This window comes from Cetorhinus maximus, chromosome 17, assembly GCF_964194155.1.
Source record: "Cetorhinus maximus chromosome 17, sCetMax3.hap1.1, whole genome shotgun sequence".
Taxonomy (NCBI): Eukaryota; Metazoa; Chordata; class Chondrichthyes; order Lamniformes; family Cetorhinidae; genus Cetorhinus; species Cetorhinus maximus.
Genome location: NC_135895.1, coordinates 58,625,617 through 58,639,756, shown reverse-complemented (window position 1 = coordinate 58,639,756; position 14,140 = coordinate 58,625,617). Strand labels below are relative to the sequence as shown.

General features: G+C 44.9%; 1 protein-coding gene across 2 annotated transcripts in view; it reads right to left on the bottom strand.

The window, feature by feature from the left end:
- wls (Wnt ligand secretion mediator) overlaps window positions 1–14,140 on the bottom strand; it is a 75,673-nt gene that overhangs the window by 19,882 nt on the left and 41,651 nt on the right. For both annotated transcript variants that reach the window (XM_078561263.1, XM_078561262.1), the window contains exons 6-8: window positions 13,617–13,785; window positions 5,312–5,409; window positions 4,349–4,412 (exon numbers count right to left, since the gene is read on the bottom strand). In XM_078561263.1, the coding sequence (XP_078417389.1) occupies window positions 4,349–4,412; window positions 5,312–5,409; window positions 13,617–13,785 (331 nt within the window). The remainder of the gene's footprint in view (window positions 1–4,348; window positions 4,413–5,311; window positions 5,410–13,616; window positions 13,786–14,140) is intronic.

Sequence of the window (14,140 nt, the reverse complement as noted above, 5' to 3'; positions counted from 1 at the left end):
GGCAGGCCAACTCAGGCCCACCCAGCATGACGTCCACAAGGAAGCGCTATGCGCTCCCTGTGGGGGCGGGTGGGATTCCCTGAGCTGAGAGTGCGCTCTTTCGCGCATGCGCACAAAGAGCACACTCATCTCCCTGAGGCAAAGTCCTGCCTCAGGGAGATTGGCTCCTGTCTGGAAAAATTTTAAAAGCATAGCGGATAAATTTCCCTGACATATCCCCTCATGTGACATGTCTATCACTTTCATTGACACATTAAAAATTTTAAAATCTACATGAAACCTCATACCACGTGTGAATGAGGGTTCATGCTTTTTCTTAAGCCCGCCAAGGCTCCTGGCCTGCTCGCCAACCTTAATGTTGGACGGGCAAGTCCATTAATTACTTTAACGACTTTGTCAATGGCCTCAATTGGCCATTGACAGGTCAGTGGGTGCACAGTGAGATTCAATACATGCATGACACAAGATGAAAACAAAGACTAGCATTTATATATTTTTTTATTCATTCACAGCATGTGGGCTTCACTGTAGGCCAGCATTTATTGCCCGTCCCTAGTTGTCCTAGAGAAGATGGTGGTGAGCTGCCTTCTTGAACTACTGTAGTCCACGTGGTGTAGATACACCCACAGTGCTGTTAGGAAGGGAGTTCCAGGATTGACCCAGCAACAGTGAAGGAACAGCAAAATATTTCCAAGTCAGGATGGTGTGTGGGGCTTGGAAGGGAACTTCCAGGTGGTGGTATTCCCATGTATCTGCTGCCCTTGTCCTTCTAGATGGTAGTGGTCGTGGGTTTGGAAGGTGCTGCCTAAGGAGCCTTGGTAAATTCCTGCAGTGTATCTTGTAGATGGTACACACTGCTGCTATGCGCGTTGGTGGTAGAGGGAGTGAATGTTTGTGGATGGGGTGCCAATCAAGGGGACTGCTTTGTCCTGGATGATGTCAAGCTTCCTCCTGAGTCATTCAGGCAAGTGGGGAGTATTCCATCACACTCCTGATTTGTACCTTGTAGATGGTGAACAAACTGGGGAGTCAGGAGGTGAGTTACTCGTAGGATTCTTAGCCTCTGACCTGCTTCTGTAGCCACAGTACTTATACGGCTAGTCCAGTTCAGTTTATGGTCAATGGTAACCCTCAGGATGTTGATAGTGGGGGATTCAGTGATGGTAATGCCACTGAACATCAAGGGGTGATGGTTAGATTCTCTCTTGTTGGAGATGGTCATTGCCTGTCACTTGTGTGGTGCGAATGTTACTTGCCACTTGTCAGCCCAAGCCTGGATATTGTCCAGGTCTAGCTGCAATTGGACATGGACTGCTTCAGTATCTGAGGAGTCACGAATGGTGCTGAACATTGTTCGCTGATGATTGCACATCCCCACTTCTGACCTTATGATGGGAGGAAGGTCATTGATGAAGCAGCTGAAGATGGTTGGGCTGAGGACACTACCCTGAGGAACTCCTGCAGTGATGTCCTGGAGCTGAGATGACGGATCTCCAACAACCTCAACCATCTTCCTTTGTGCTAGGTTTGACTCCAACCAGTGGAGAGTTTTCCCCCAATTCCCATTGACTCCAGTTTTGCTAGGGCTCCTTGATGCCACACTCGGTCAAACGCTGCCTTGATATCAAGGCCAGTCACTCTCACCTCACCTCGGGAGTTCAGCTCTTTTGACCATGTTTGAACCAAGGCTGTAATAAGGTCAGGAGCTGAGTGGCCCTGACGGAATCCAAACTGGGTGTCAGTGAGCAGGTTATTGCTAAGCAAGTGCTACCATTCCATTACTTTGATGATCGAGAGTAGACTGATGGGACGATAATTGGCTGGGTTGGATTTGAACTGCTTTTTGTGTACAGGACATACCTGGGCAATTTTCCACAATGCCGGGTAGATGCCAGTGTTGCAGCAGTACTGGAACAGCTTGGCTAGGAACACAGCAAGTTCTGGAGCACAAGTCTTCAGTACTATTGCCGGAATATTGTCAGGGCCCACAGCCTTTGCAGTATCCAGCGCCTTTAGCAGTTTCTTGATATCACACGGAGTGAACTGAATTGGCTGGAGACTGGCATCTGTGATGCTGGGAAACTCTGGAGGAGGCCAAGATAGATCATCTACTCGGCACTTCTGGCTGAATATTGTAGCAAATGCTTCAGCCTTATCTTTTGCACTGATGTGTTGGGCTTTCCCATCATTGAGGGATATTTGTGGAACCTTCTCCAGTGAGTTGTTTAATTGTCCACCACCATTCACGACTGGATGTGGCAGGACTGCAGAGCTTAGATTTGATCCGTTGGCTGTGGGATCACTTAGTTCTATCACTTGCTTCTTATGCTGTTTGGCATGCAAGTAGTCCTGTGTTATAGCTTCACCAAGTTGACATCTCATTTTTAGGCATGCCTGGTGCTGTTCCTGGCATGCCCTCCTGCACTCTTCATTGATCCAGGGTGGATCCCCTGGCTTGATGGTAATGGCAGAGAGTGGGGGATATGTCGGGCCATGAGGTTTCAGATCATGTTCGAGTACAATTCTGCTGCTGATGCCTAGAGCGCCTCATGGATGCCCAGTCACGAGTTGCTAAATCTGTTCGAAATCTATTCCATTTAGCATGGTTGTAGTGCCACATAGCACAATGGAGGCTATCCTTAATGTGAAGGCAGGACTTCGTCTCCACAATGATTGTGCAGTGGTCACTCCTACCGATACAGATGCATCTGTGGCAGGCAGGTTGGTGAGGATGAGGTCAAGTATGTTTTTCCTCTTGTTGGTTCCCTCACCATCAGCTTGGTCAATAGTGGTGCTAGTAAGCCACTCTCAGTGGTGGTCATAAAGTCCCCCACCCAGAGTACATCCTGCACCCTTGCCACTCACAGTGCTTCCTCCAAGTGGTGTTCAACATGGAGGAGCAATGATTAATCAGCCAAGGGAGTGTGGTACGTGGTAATCAGCAGGAGGTTTCCTTGCCCATGTTTGACCTGAGACTTCATCGGGTCCGGAGTCAATGTTGAGAACTCCCAGGGCAACTCCCTCTTGACTGTATACAATCAATCAATCATCAGACATCCCAAAAGGCTTTACAGCCCATTAAGTTCTTTTTCTGAAGTGCAGTCACTGTTGTAAGGTAAGAAAAGTGGCAGCCAATTTGTGCACAGCAAGCTGCCACAAACAATATTGTAATAATGACCAGATAATGCATTTAGTAATGTTGATTGAGGGATAAATATTAGACAAGACACCAGGGTTAAGTCCCATACTCTTCTTCAAAACAGTATCATGGGATCTTTACGCCCACCCGAGGGTCTAGACCCAATCTCGGTTTAACATCTCTTCTGAAAGACAGCACCTCCAATACTGCAGCACTTCCTCTATACTGCATGGGAGTCCCAGCCTTGATTTTTGTGCTCATATTCTAGAGTGGACGTGAACCCACAACCTTCTGACTCAGGAGGTGTGAAAGCTACCAATTAAGCCATGGCTGAGTTTGGGGTTAAGGTAATGGGACAACCGTGGAATCATAATCCTGCATTAAGTCTGCAGCGTCTGCAGAGGAACAGAGAAATCAGAAGGAAAAAAAAGCTCAATTTTTTTCTAACAATCAAAGTGCATTGGTGAAAGTGCTGCAGCAAATGAAATATTGCAATTAATTGCTTTGGGGCCGAGCTGAAATTGACTCTTCTTTCGAAACCTCCCAGCATGATTCACTGAGAATATTGTCTTTGTTCAAAGGAACTGAAATTAATCACAGTAGCTTATCTCTACTGCACACATGGGGCAGAAAAAGCATATGCTTCCAAATGTTTTAATAGCAAATGCATACATCTCACACTCCAGCTCAGTGGCTTTAGAAGTGAGGAGGTGAACTCTAATTGTGCAATTAGCTCAGCATTGTGATATAAACAAGTGTCCCTGCTATTTTCTGAAACTATTTTGAGATCAACCTGAAGTGCTTTTCACTTCATCTCCAGAGGCAGCTGCATCATAAACAAATATCGATGCTGGCAGAGACCATCACCATTACTAGTTTTAGACTCCATGATGAGCCACGCTGCACAGGCCAGAAATGTGGAGTTCCATTACTGGCTTGTACAAGCCTTCCAAACTGATCACAGATCCAATCAGTAATGGACGATCTTATTCCCCTAATTTGCACCAGCACTCATTACCCCATGTGAAATCAGCTATTTAATACTGAGAGAAATTAAACTTGGTACCTTTCTGGGCAATGCACTTATCTGCTGAGGCAGCAGTCTGGCCTACTCTTCGACACACACTTCACTATTATTCTAAATTACTTCAATTTCTTGTCAAGCATGGCGGAGATAGAATTGTTGAGAAATCCACAATAAAAGGATACAGCCAACTCTGTGCCAACATCAGTGGCCCAAATACTGTAGAATGGGTTGGTCAGTTGTACACCCCTGTAAGAAGAATCAAAATATTCAGGACAAGCTTGTAAGGAAAAAATAAAGATTGCGCTCAAAACATGACATGAGTACTTAATTTTTAAAAACAGATAGCACCCTGTAGGCATCCTTCGCAGTAAATGGTTTTAATATGCAGCTTGGATTAAACATTTTTTCTTCTTTCAGATGCTTTTGGTCCACCACTCCCCAGTTGAGAGAAATTTGAATCACAGCCTATGCCAATGCTGCTCTTCAGCAAATCACTGACACTATATTTATACCACAGCAAAAACAGTCAGCAGACAGCCCAGTGGCAAGGTGTAACGAAGACTAGGCTAGGTCTCCAATTACATAGCAACCCATCTTGGCTGTAGGTTTCTCCGTGCTGCAAGCAAGCAACAGTGCTCACAATACAAGGGAACCAATAGATCGGAGATGGGTTTCCATGCTACTGAATGCTCATCAATCATGTTTTCTGGCTATTTTCACATTGCTGGGCTGTACAGATCTTCTCCAAAACCAGGGAATGTTGGTGTACAGCAAACATTGGTGACCTTTCAAACAAGTGCTATGTGTAATCCTGTGTATTTCCAGCAGTTTCCCAGTTGCCACTGGTGATCGAAATGCACTGGAAAGTGAGACAGGTCACAGAATCTCTCGTAATGTGCCAAAGTGGAGTGCGAGAAGACCTGACTCATTAATAACTGCTTAATTAATCCAATTTAGGAAAGTTTGCAATTTATGGAATGATGAACGACACAATAGCAGCACAAGGCACTTCATTCTATCAACTCTGTCCAAGCAAAACATATACATGTTCAAAGTGAACCTTTCTGCAGGAGAGAGGTTAAAGAATTGGTGTCAGTGGCTGGATTAACCTGAACCTCTCACTGAAATGGATAACAAGCATTTACCTTTCACAAAGATCGAAAATGAAGAGGCAAAAGGAACCAAAACCAATCGGCACAATCTGCTTCATGTAAACAGACAGTCGATTCCGCTCATTCTGGTCCTAGAGACAGAAACACAATGCACTCAATTACTCATGGACAAGAAATTAATCCAACTAGTGAAAAAGAAAAACCTGGAGGTTTTCAAACAATAACCCAATGCCCAGTGCAGCACTGAGTCACATAGGCTAACAGATCCCAAGCTTAATTCCCAATCTGCAGTGAGTTATCCAAACTCCGCTGGGACAACAACAACTGGTGTTCCAATTAATCTCAGGAAGCCTAGGGTTAGAGAGATTTAAAAAGTTAGTCAGTCAGCAGCTCTGATTGTTCCATTCCCAAGAACCTTCTTGGAACATTATGCAAACATGTATCAGTGCTTTCATTGACAAATCACCTGTTAATGCTTGCAGTCAAGGCTCAGTCCTGAAAATAACCACTCGGGTGAAGTACCAGAGGGCTGTGCCTATAGAAAGGTAACACCAGTTGAGTCCTTTCAAAAGGGGAGAAAATTCATTTGTAGTCAGTCCATCTCCAGTCCCATAATCCTTCCCTATCGTCATTACATCTGAAATTAGCTACCGCAACACAAAACTACTTTGTCTTATTTTGTCTAGTGGTACCGTGGGCCACTGGATATTGAAGGGTAGGATGAAAACTAAGGAATTGCTCTTATAAGCACAGAAACTTGTATAAATCAGAACAGACTGGAATATTCTCAGTTTTGTTACAATAGGAAACTGCACTGAAACAAACAATCATCGTTTGAAATGCAAGGCCAAACCATTTGATTCTGGGTCACTATGTCGGCAGGATCCATTATTGAAGTAGGCAGAGTATGAATCTTGCAGTAGTAACCAGTCTGATACACAATTTACTTGCTTTCCCTTGGGTTATTTAAAAACTCTGTATTTTATGCTGAAGGCAAGGGATGTTTGTTAATGCTGGGAATGAACACTTCTATTATAGACACTCAGTGCATGCAAACATTTCAAGATCAGATGTAGCATAGTTAAATGCAGAGTGAAGCTCTCTCTCTAGTCCAATCATGCACTTCAGTCCTAACCTCAGAATAGTTCCAATTCAAGCATCTGTGCTCTTCAATATTGGTAATTTAAGTGCCAAATTAAAGGACAGTTTTGCAGAGTAAAATTGTGAAATATGAATCTAAAGCATCCTGCCTAGTGGTGACATTCACTTAGCCATTTCTGAGACAAGGCACAAAAAGAAAAAACAGAAAAAGAAAACTATTCAGTGGAAAAGGAGGACGCTGTCAATTTTATTATTGATAAAGTTCTCATTCTTCTACTACAACAACAATAGTAGTAATATATTGTAGAGACATGTTGATTTACTTCAAAGCCTAATTATATTTAAGAATCCATTGAACAGATAATACTACAGTCAATTAGTAAAACCTACAAGGGTTCCATTCCACTAAACTGTATACTCATTACCTTCACAGACTTCTGTCATTGCTTTTGAGTTAATATTACAAAACATCTACTTTACTGAATTCTCAGGAGATGGGGGGGTTCTGAAAATTACTTTACAAATCCAGGATCATGAACCAAATATAAATGGAGAGGAGAGGAAAGTAACGCCTAAGCAATCCTACAGGGAACAATGTAGAGATCTGAGAGGAAGCCATGGGCTTGCCGACAAATTATGGTTCTGCTTTAGATTTATTTTTAGGCTCAGATACATTCGTCACTCCTGCAAGTGTCTTACATTCAGGAGTGTAAAATGTGTACATACTGCCCAATATCTAATCCTATAATTGTGGAACACGGGCACAAACAAACAATCTCATATGTGCTTCTCCAATCTTTCACTAGGTTGACAAGTGCTTTTAGTGAAATCATTGTTATTTCATAAGGAGCAAGGAAATATAGAGCAACGGTTAGAATGCATTAGCTTCACGTCACTTCAAACATCCCATGACTAAGAAAAATAATAAATCATGCTTCCAATCCTGGGTAGTGGTCTACATATGCTTGCTTATAGTTTGTCTTAGCACTGAAGCACAACAAGACTCTCTTGCTTATAGATAAAAACAAAAAACTACTGCGGATGCTGGAAATCCAAAACAAAAACAGAATTACCTGGAAAAACTCAGCAGGTCTGGCAGCATCAAGGGTCATGAGGACTCGAAACGTCAACTCTTTTCTTCTCCGCCGATGCTGCCAGACCTGCTGAGTTTTTCCAGGTAATTCTGTTTTTGTTTAAGACTCTCATGCTTGGTCGTCATTATTTTACAAGAACTTGTCTTTTTTAGCAATTGACTGGTAAATGTGAAGCTGTGTTCTTCTACTTCCATGAAAGGCTGGGAATTAGCAGCTGATCTCAGATACTCCTCCTTAGCCAGAGATTGCCTAGTACAATTAGGCTGATTCTCAAAGCAGCCCCCTACCCCAGGTGTCTCGAGAAGCATCTCTCGATTTTGCTCAAAATATATAGGTGACTTACCTTGACATAATGGGCAGAATTCTCCCATGCCCCTGCTGGCAGGATCAATGGCGGCAGATGGGGAGGAAGGAATTCGGCGGGAGGTGCAAAAATCAGTTCACGTCGGCGTCAAATTACAACGGAATCTTCCAATGCTGCCCATGACAGATCAGGAATCCCGCTGAAGGCCAGCGTGAAACCGATTTGCATCCCGCTAATGGATGCAAATGAAGGCCCAACTGGAATTGCACCCCCCACGCCGAATTCTCCATTACGCCAGCGGGAAAACGCGCAAGTCCAGAAGACATCTGGACCAGCATGGCGTGCAAAACTCAGGGCTTACCTTTAAAAGGTCTTGCTCAGCTTGCAGACATCAGAAGAGATGATGATGGAGGCTGAGATGCAGGTCAGCTCAGATGGACAACTGAAAGAGAACCCCAACAGGCAGCATTGAAAATGCTCAGATCAGAGATGAGTGTGATGGATGAAGGCTCTGCGTGCATGGGAGTGTGCCTCCTGGAGGCTCCGAAAGGCCCTGCCACAGACACTTCTCCCTTTGGAATCACTCTTAGCCTGGCTGCGTGCAGCTGAACTGCTAGCGGGAGGGGAAGGAAGCCTATGTATGACGCTGAAGGAATGACGCTGAAGGAATACAGTAGACATTATCACAGAATCATTAATGGTGCAGAAGGAGGCCATTTGGCCCATCGTGTCCGCACTGGTCTCCAAATGAGCATCATGACTCTGCCATTCTCCTGCCTTTTCTCCATAACCCTGCACATTGATTACTTAAATAATCATCTAATGCACTCTTGAATGCTTCCATTGAAACTGCCCCCACCACACTTCCAGGCAGTGCATCCCAGACCTCAACCATTCACCGCGAAAGTTTTTGCAGTGAAAGTGAATATATTTGCATTCACCTGTGCAACAACTTGTGATCAAAACTTTGCGAATTTTTGTGGCCTACCACTTCTAGGTGCCACCCAGACATCCACAGCAAGGGTGGAGACAGCCTGTGGAGTTGTTTGCCCTGTTGCCTTTTACGAATTCAGCGGTCATCCTCTGGAGAGCCAAGGCTTGGAGGGCCCTGGCTTCCTTTGGCTGTCCTACGCTCCCTCTGCAGTGACAGAGGAGGAGGTTGAAGGGGTCACGAGCAAAGGGGATTCGAAGAGAGTGGACAACCTCAGATTCCTGAGTGAATGGCCCAGGGGTGTCCAGCTGCCGCTCCTCCTCGCCTTCGGGTGCCCAAGGGCCCCGGCCTGACTCCTTGGGGGTGGATGGGGGGAGCACCTGGAGGGAGATCAAGATGCCCCATTTCCTTCCCATGTTGCCACTGCAGGAAGTCACCCATGGCTACCACAATGGAGGTCAGGTCTGCACGCATCTCCGGCAGAAACTGGGCGTTCTGCTAGACCTGGGTCTCCATGGCGTCCACCATCCTTCCCACAGAGACCACCATGCGCACGTGAGCACCCTTTGAGACAGCAGGCGGGTGCACTCTTCTGACTTGCGTGCCACTGTTGAGGGCTTACAACAGCTCGGTGTGATGTTCCCCTGCCTCTTGCTGACTCTCCACGGTTTGAAAGGCCGATTCCAGAATCTTGTCACCTAACTCGGGCCTCACAGATGCCTCTTCCCCAGCAATCCTCAAGAGAGCCAGGAAGCTCAGCTGAAGCTGCCTCTTTCTGCTGCAGACATACGTCCAAGCGGTAACCACCAAATTGGGATGCCCTTCCTAAACTAGCATTAATACTCAATGTGTGTTCCTGAGCTGTTGGAGGGTGCAAGTGATCACTGTGACACCTGTACAGGTATGAAGCTCTCCTCTTCTGCTCCCTCCTGGCTCATCTCTGGGCTGGGCTGGGCTGGGCTGAGGCCTGATAGGGAGTCCTCCTCCTCGGGCCTTGGTCTCTTCCTGGAGGCAAAGTGAAAGAGGAGAGTGCAATTGACATCATCAGCTGCCTTCCACAGGAGGCACATTTGACCCTCAAGTTTGCACTGAAAGGATAAATCCTTACTAGGTGGACGCCAAAGTCAAGAGTCTCATCATCAATGGCTCAGTCCCGCTCCACTCCTGCGAGCTCAGATGCCCTCTCCTCAAACTCTGAGACACTTGAGAAAAGGGCACCCCTCTCCCATCTTCTCATGCTCTCTTCGATTGTGTGCACATAGAAATACGCAAGCACGATTTGATAGCCATTACAAAGACATGGCTGTAGGAGGACGTGGATTGGGGCTCAAATATTAAAGGGTACAGGACATTTAGGAAGGACAGGAAGCGAGGAAAAGATGGATGGGTGGCTGGCTCTATTAGTTAATGATGGTATTAGCACAACAGAGAGGGTTGACCCAAGTTCAGGAAACCAGGATGTGGAAACGGTTTGGGTAGAGATGAGAAATGGTAAAAGCAAGAAGTCACTTGCGAGAGTCGTGTACAGGCCCCCTAACAGTAACCACATGGTAGAATGGAGCATAAAGGGAGCTTGTCAGAAAGGCAGGGCGATAATCGTTGGAGATTTTAATCTACACAGACTGGAAAAGTCAGATGGGTAAAGGTAGCCTAGATGAGGAGTTCATAGATAAAAGCAAAAAACTGCAGATGCTGAAAATCCAAAACAAAAACAAAAATACCTGGAAAAACTCAGCCGGTCTGACAGCACCTGTGGAGATAAATACAGTTAATGTTTCGAGTCCAAATGACTCTTCATCAGAATGAAATAACATTCCAGAAGCGGCTATAACTCAGGAAATGGAAGGGAGGGAGAAACTCCTGAAAATGAATCACCAGAGAAGCGCTACGGGCAGACAAGTGTGCAGGTCCTGATGGGCTTCATCCTAGGGTCTTAAAAAAGTGGCTAGTGAGATAGTTGGTGCATTAGTTTTAATTTTCTGAAACTCCCTAGATTCAGGAAAGGTTCCATTAGATTGGAAGATAGCAAATGTAGTTCCATTATTCAAAAAAGGGAGGGAGACAAAGTAGGAAACTATAGGACAGTTAGCTTAACATCTGGCGTGGGGAAAATGTTAGAAGCTATAGCAGGGCACTTGGATAAGTTCAAGGCAATCAGGCAGTCAACATGATAAAAGCAAAATACTGCGGATGCTGGAAATCTGAAACAAAAACAAAAAATGATGGAAAAATTCAGCAGGTCTGACAGCATCTGTGGAGAGAAAGACAGAGTTAACATTTCAAGCCCGTATGACTCTTCAGAGCTCTGAAGAAGAGTCATACGGACTCGAAACGTTAACCCTGTCTTTCTCTCCACAGATGCTGTCAGACCTGCTGAATTTTTCCATCATTTTTTGTTTTTGTATGAGTCAACATGATTTTGTGAAAGGAAAATCATGTTTAACCAACTTATGGGAGTTCTTTGAGGAAGTAACATTTGTTGATAAAGGGGAACCGGTGAATATTCTGTACTTAGATTTCCAGAAGGCATTTGATAAAGTGCCACATCAAAGATTATTGCAGAAAATAAAATCTCATGGTATAGGGGAGTAACATATTGGCATGGAGAGAAGATTGGCTGGCTAACAGGAAGCAGGGAGTAGGCATAAATGGGTCTTTTTCAGGTTGACACGAAGTAACGAGTGGCGTGTGACAGGGATCAGTGCTGGGACCTCAACTGTTTACAACTTATATAAATGACTTGGATGAAGGGATGGATGAAATGGTTGCCAAATTTGCTCAAAGATAGGTAGGAAAGTAAGTAGTAAGAGGATATAAGGAGGCTACAAAAATATATAGATAGGCTAAGTGAGTGGACAAAGATTATGGACTATAATGTGGGAAAATGTAAAAGTGTCCATTTTGGCAGGAAGAATTAAAGGGAGGCATATTATCTAAATGGTGAGAGATTGCAGAGCTCTGAGCTGCAGAGGGATCTGGGTGCCTTGGTACATGAATTGCAAAAGGCTAGTATGCAGGTACAGCAATTAACTAGAAAAGCTAATAGAACGTTATCATTTATTGCGAGGGGAATTGAATCCAAAAGTAGGGAGGCTATGCTTCAGTTATACAGAGCACTAGTGAGACCACATCTAGAGCACTGTGTGCAGTATTGGTCATCTTATTTAAGAAAGGATGTAAAAGCGTTGGAATCAGTTCAGAGAAGGTTTACCAGACAAATACCTGGAATGGGTGGGTTGTCTTATGAGGAAAGGTTGGACAGGTTAGGCTTGTATCTGCTGGGGATTAGAAAGTAAGAGGCGACTTGACTGAAGCATGTAAGATCCTGAGGGGACCTGACAGGGTGGATGTGGAGAGGATGTTTTCTTTTGTAGAGGGAATCTAGAACTAGGGGTCACTATTTAAAAGTAAGGGGTCACCCATTTTAAAACAGAGATGAGGAGAATTTTTTTCTCTGAGGGTTGTGAGTCTTTGGAATTCTCTTCCTGGAAAGGTGGTGGAAGCAGAGTCTTTTAAATATTTTTAAGGCAGAGGTAGATAGACTCTTGGTAAACAAGGGGCTGATAGGTTATTGGGGTAGGCGGGATGCAGATGGGAGGTTACTATCAGATCATCCATGATCTTATTAAACGGCGGAGCAGGCTCGAAGGACCGAATGGCCTACTCCTGCTCCTTGTTCATATGTTCATATGTCAGATCCCTTCCTGCTCAAAGAGGACAGCATGTTTGAGGGGAGTTGCATGTTGCATGAATTGGAGCAGTGGAAATTGGTTCGTTTATCATACCTCCCTTCTTGAGATAGCCCCACTTGTGTGGCAGGTCATCACTGGTGCGTATTGAGCAGAATAGTTGCAGACCAGCTCACTCCAGAGCACAAAGCAAATCCAAATGCAAGGAGAAGGTTCAGACAGGCATGTGATTTGCAGAGTTTCCTGATTCCCTCTGCACCTAAGCTACCTCCCCCAATTCACTACCCTCCCCCTTCCATGCACTGTTCCATGTCAGCTGAAGGGTTGAGGGAGGCACAGTGGGCTCTCCACCGCAGCGAGGATGCACTGAAGAGGGACTGTGAAGCATGTCATGCCTTTGTCACTGGGCCTTGGACCCTGACATATTGGAGTCTTTGTGGTTTATGCAACCATCTGATGAGAGACCTACCCTGGCGAGTGAATAACATTGTTCATCCTCTTCCAACACATTGTTGCCGACCTCTTGCGCACCCCCCAGGCACTGACGGCATCGGCCACCTGCGCTCATGCTGTGTTGGTATCCTTGCTTACTCCTCCACCCCCCTCCATCAGGTGGGTACAGCACATTCCTGCGCACATCAACATGGTCCAGGACGCGCAGGGATGTGTCACTAAATTTCGGAGCTGGGCCGGCGGATGACCTTGCAGACATCTCTGCTTTTGGTTTGACATTGTAAATATGGTGCCTGGATATGACAGCAGGGCACGCGCCATCAAGCCCGCCACACCACAGAAGATGGCATGAAACCCCCCCCCCCGGATGCGTAATTATGCCGGGGCCAGAAGATACTGCAGGATTTCCCGTTGGCCTCCACAGCGGGAAACACTCCCTGCCCCTGCTAAGGGAGTTGGTCCCGGATGGGAGAATTCCACCCAATGTATCCAGGACAAGTCATTTCTCACTTACTGTCTCAGTTCAAAGTGGTATGCAAGTAACAATATCCCACTCAATTTCTCACCTCCAAACGCCTGAGCACTTTGGCAATTTCAATCCTTCAACAGTGAAACTGAATGTAAAGGTAATGTTTTAAAAACATTAACAACAAGATCCATTCTTTAGAAATAAAATGGTCAAAGCCTTAGAGAGACTTCCTTTGAAATAAAAGTTAAAAATAAGCAACTTCTAATGCTGAATAAGTATGCGTCACAGTAAACTAACCATGAGATGCTCCCCACAGAAGATAATCCAAAATGACAGCAACATGGCATAGAAGATCCCCTGTCGAATGTCTCCAAACAGCAGCATCCACGTCCAGTCAAATCCAATTGAAAACCATTCCACTGGGATATTTATAAAGGTCATTGAGATTCCAAGTGCAAAAATTACTCTGCAAATAAAATATTAACAACTTTTGAAATTCTATAAACAGCAGAAGCATTTTATGAAGTTTTTAGCAAAGCTTGCAGAGCTAATCATACAGCCAGAATGAGTGCATGCATGCGCATCCAACACAAAGTGCTTCATTCCCTGCCACTTTCAAACCTACAAAATTTCACTGAAAACCTTGATGCTTATATGATACAACTATTCATTTCACTAGCTTCTAGGAAATTTTCCTTCAACTATTTATCACAACTTTACAGCAAAACGCTTTTCAGATTTAACTTGTGGTTAAAAAAAAAATCCTAATCTTTTGAAAAAATTCTCTTCCCCCATGCTGAGAGTGTTCTATAGGCACCTTA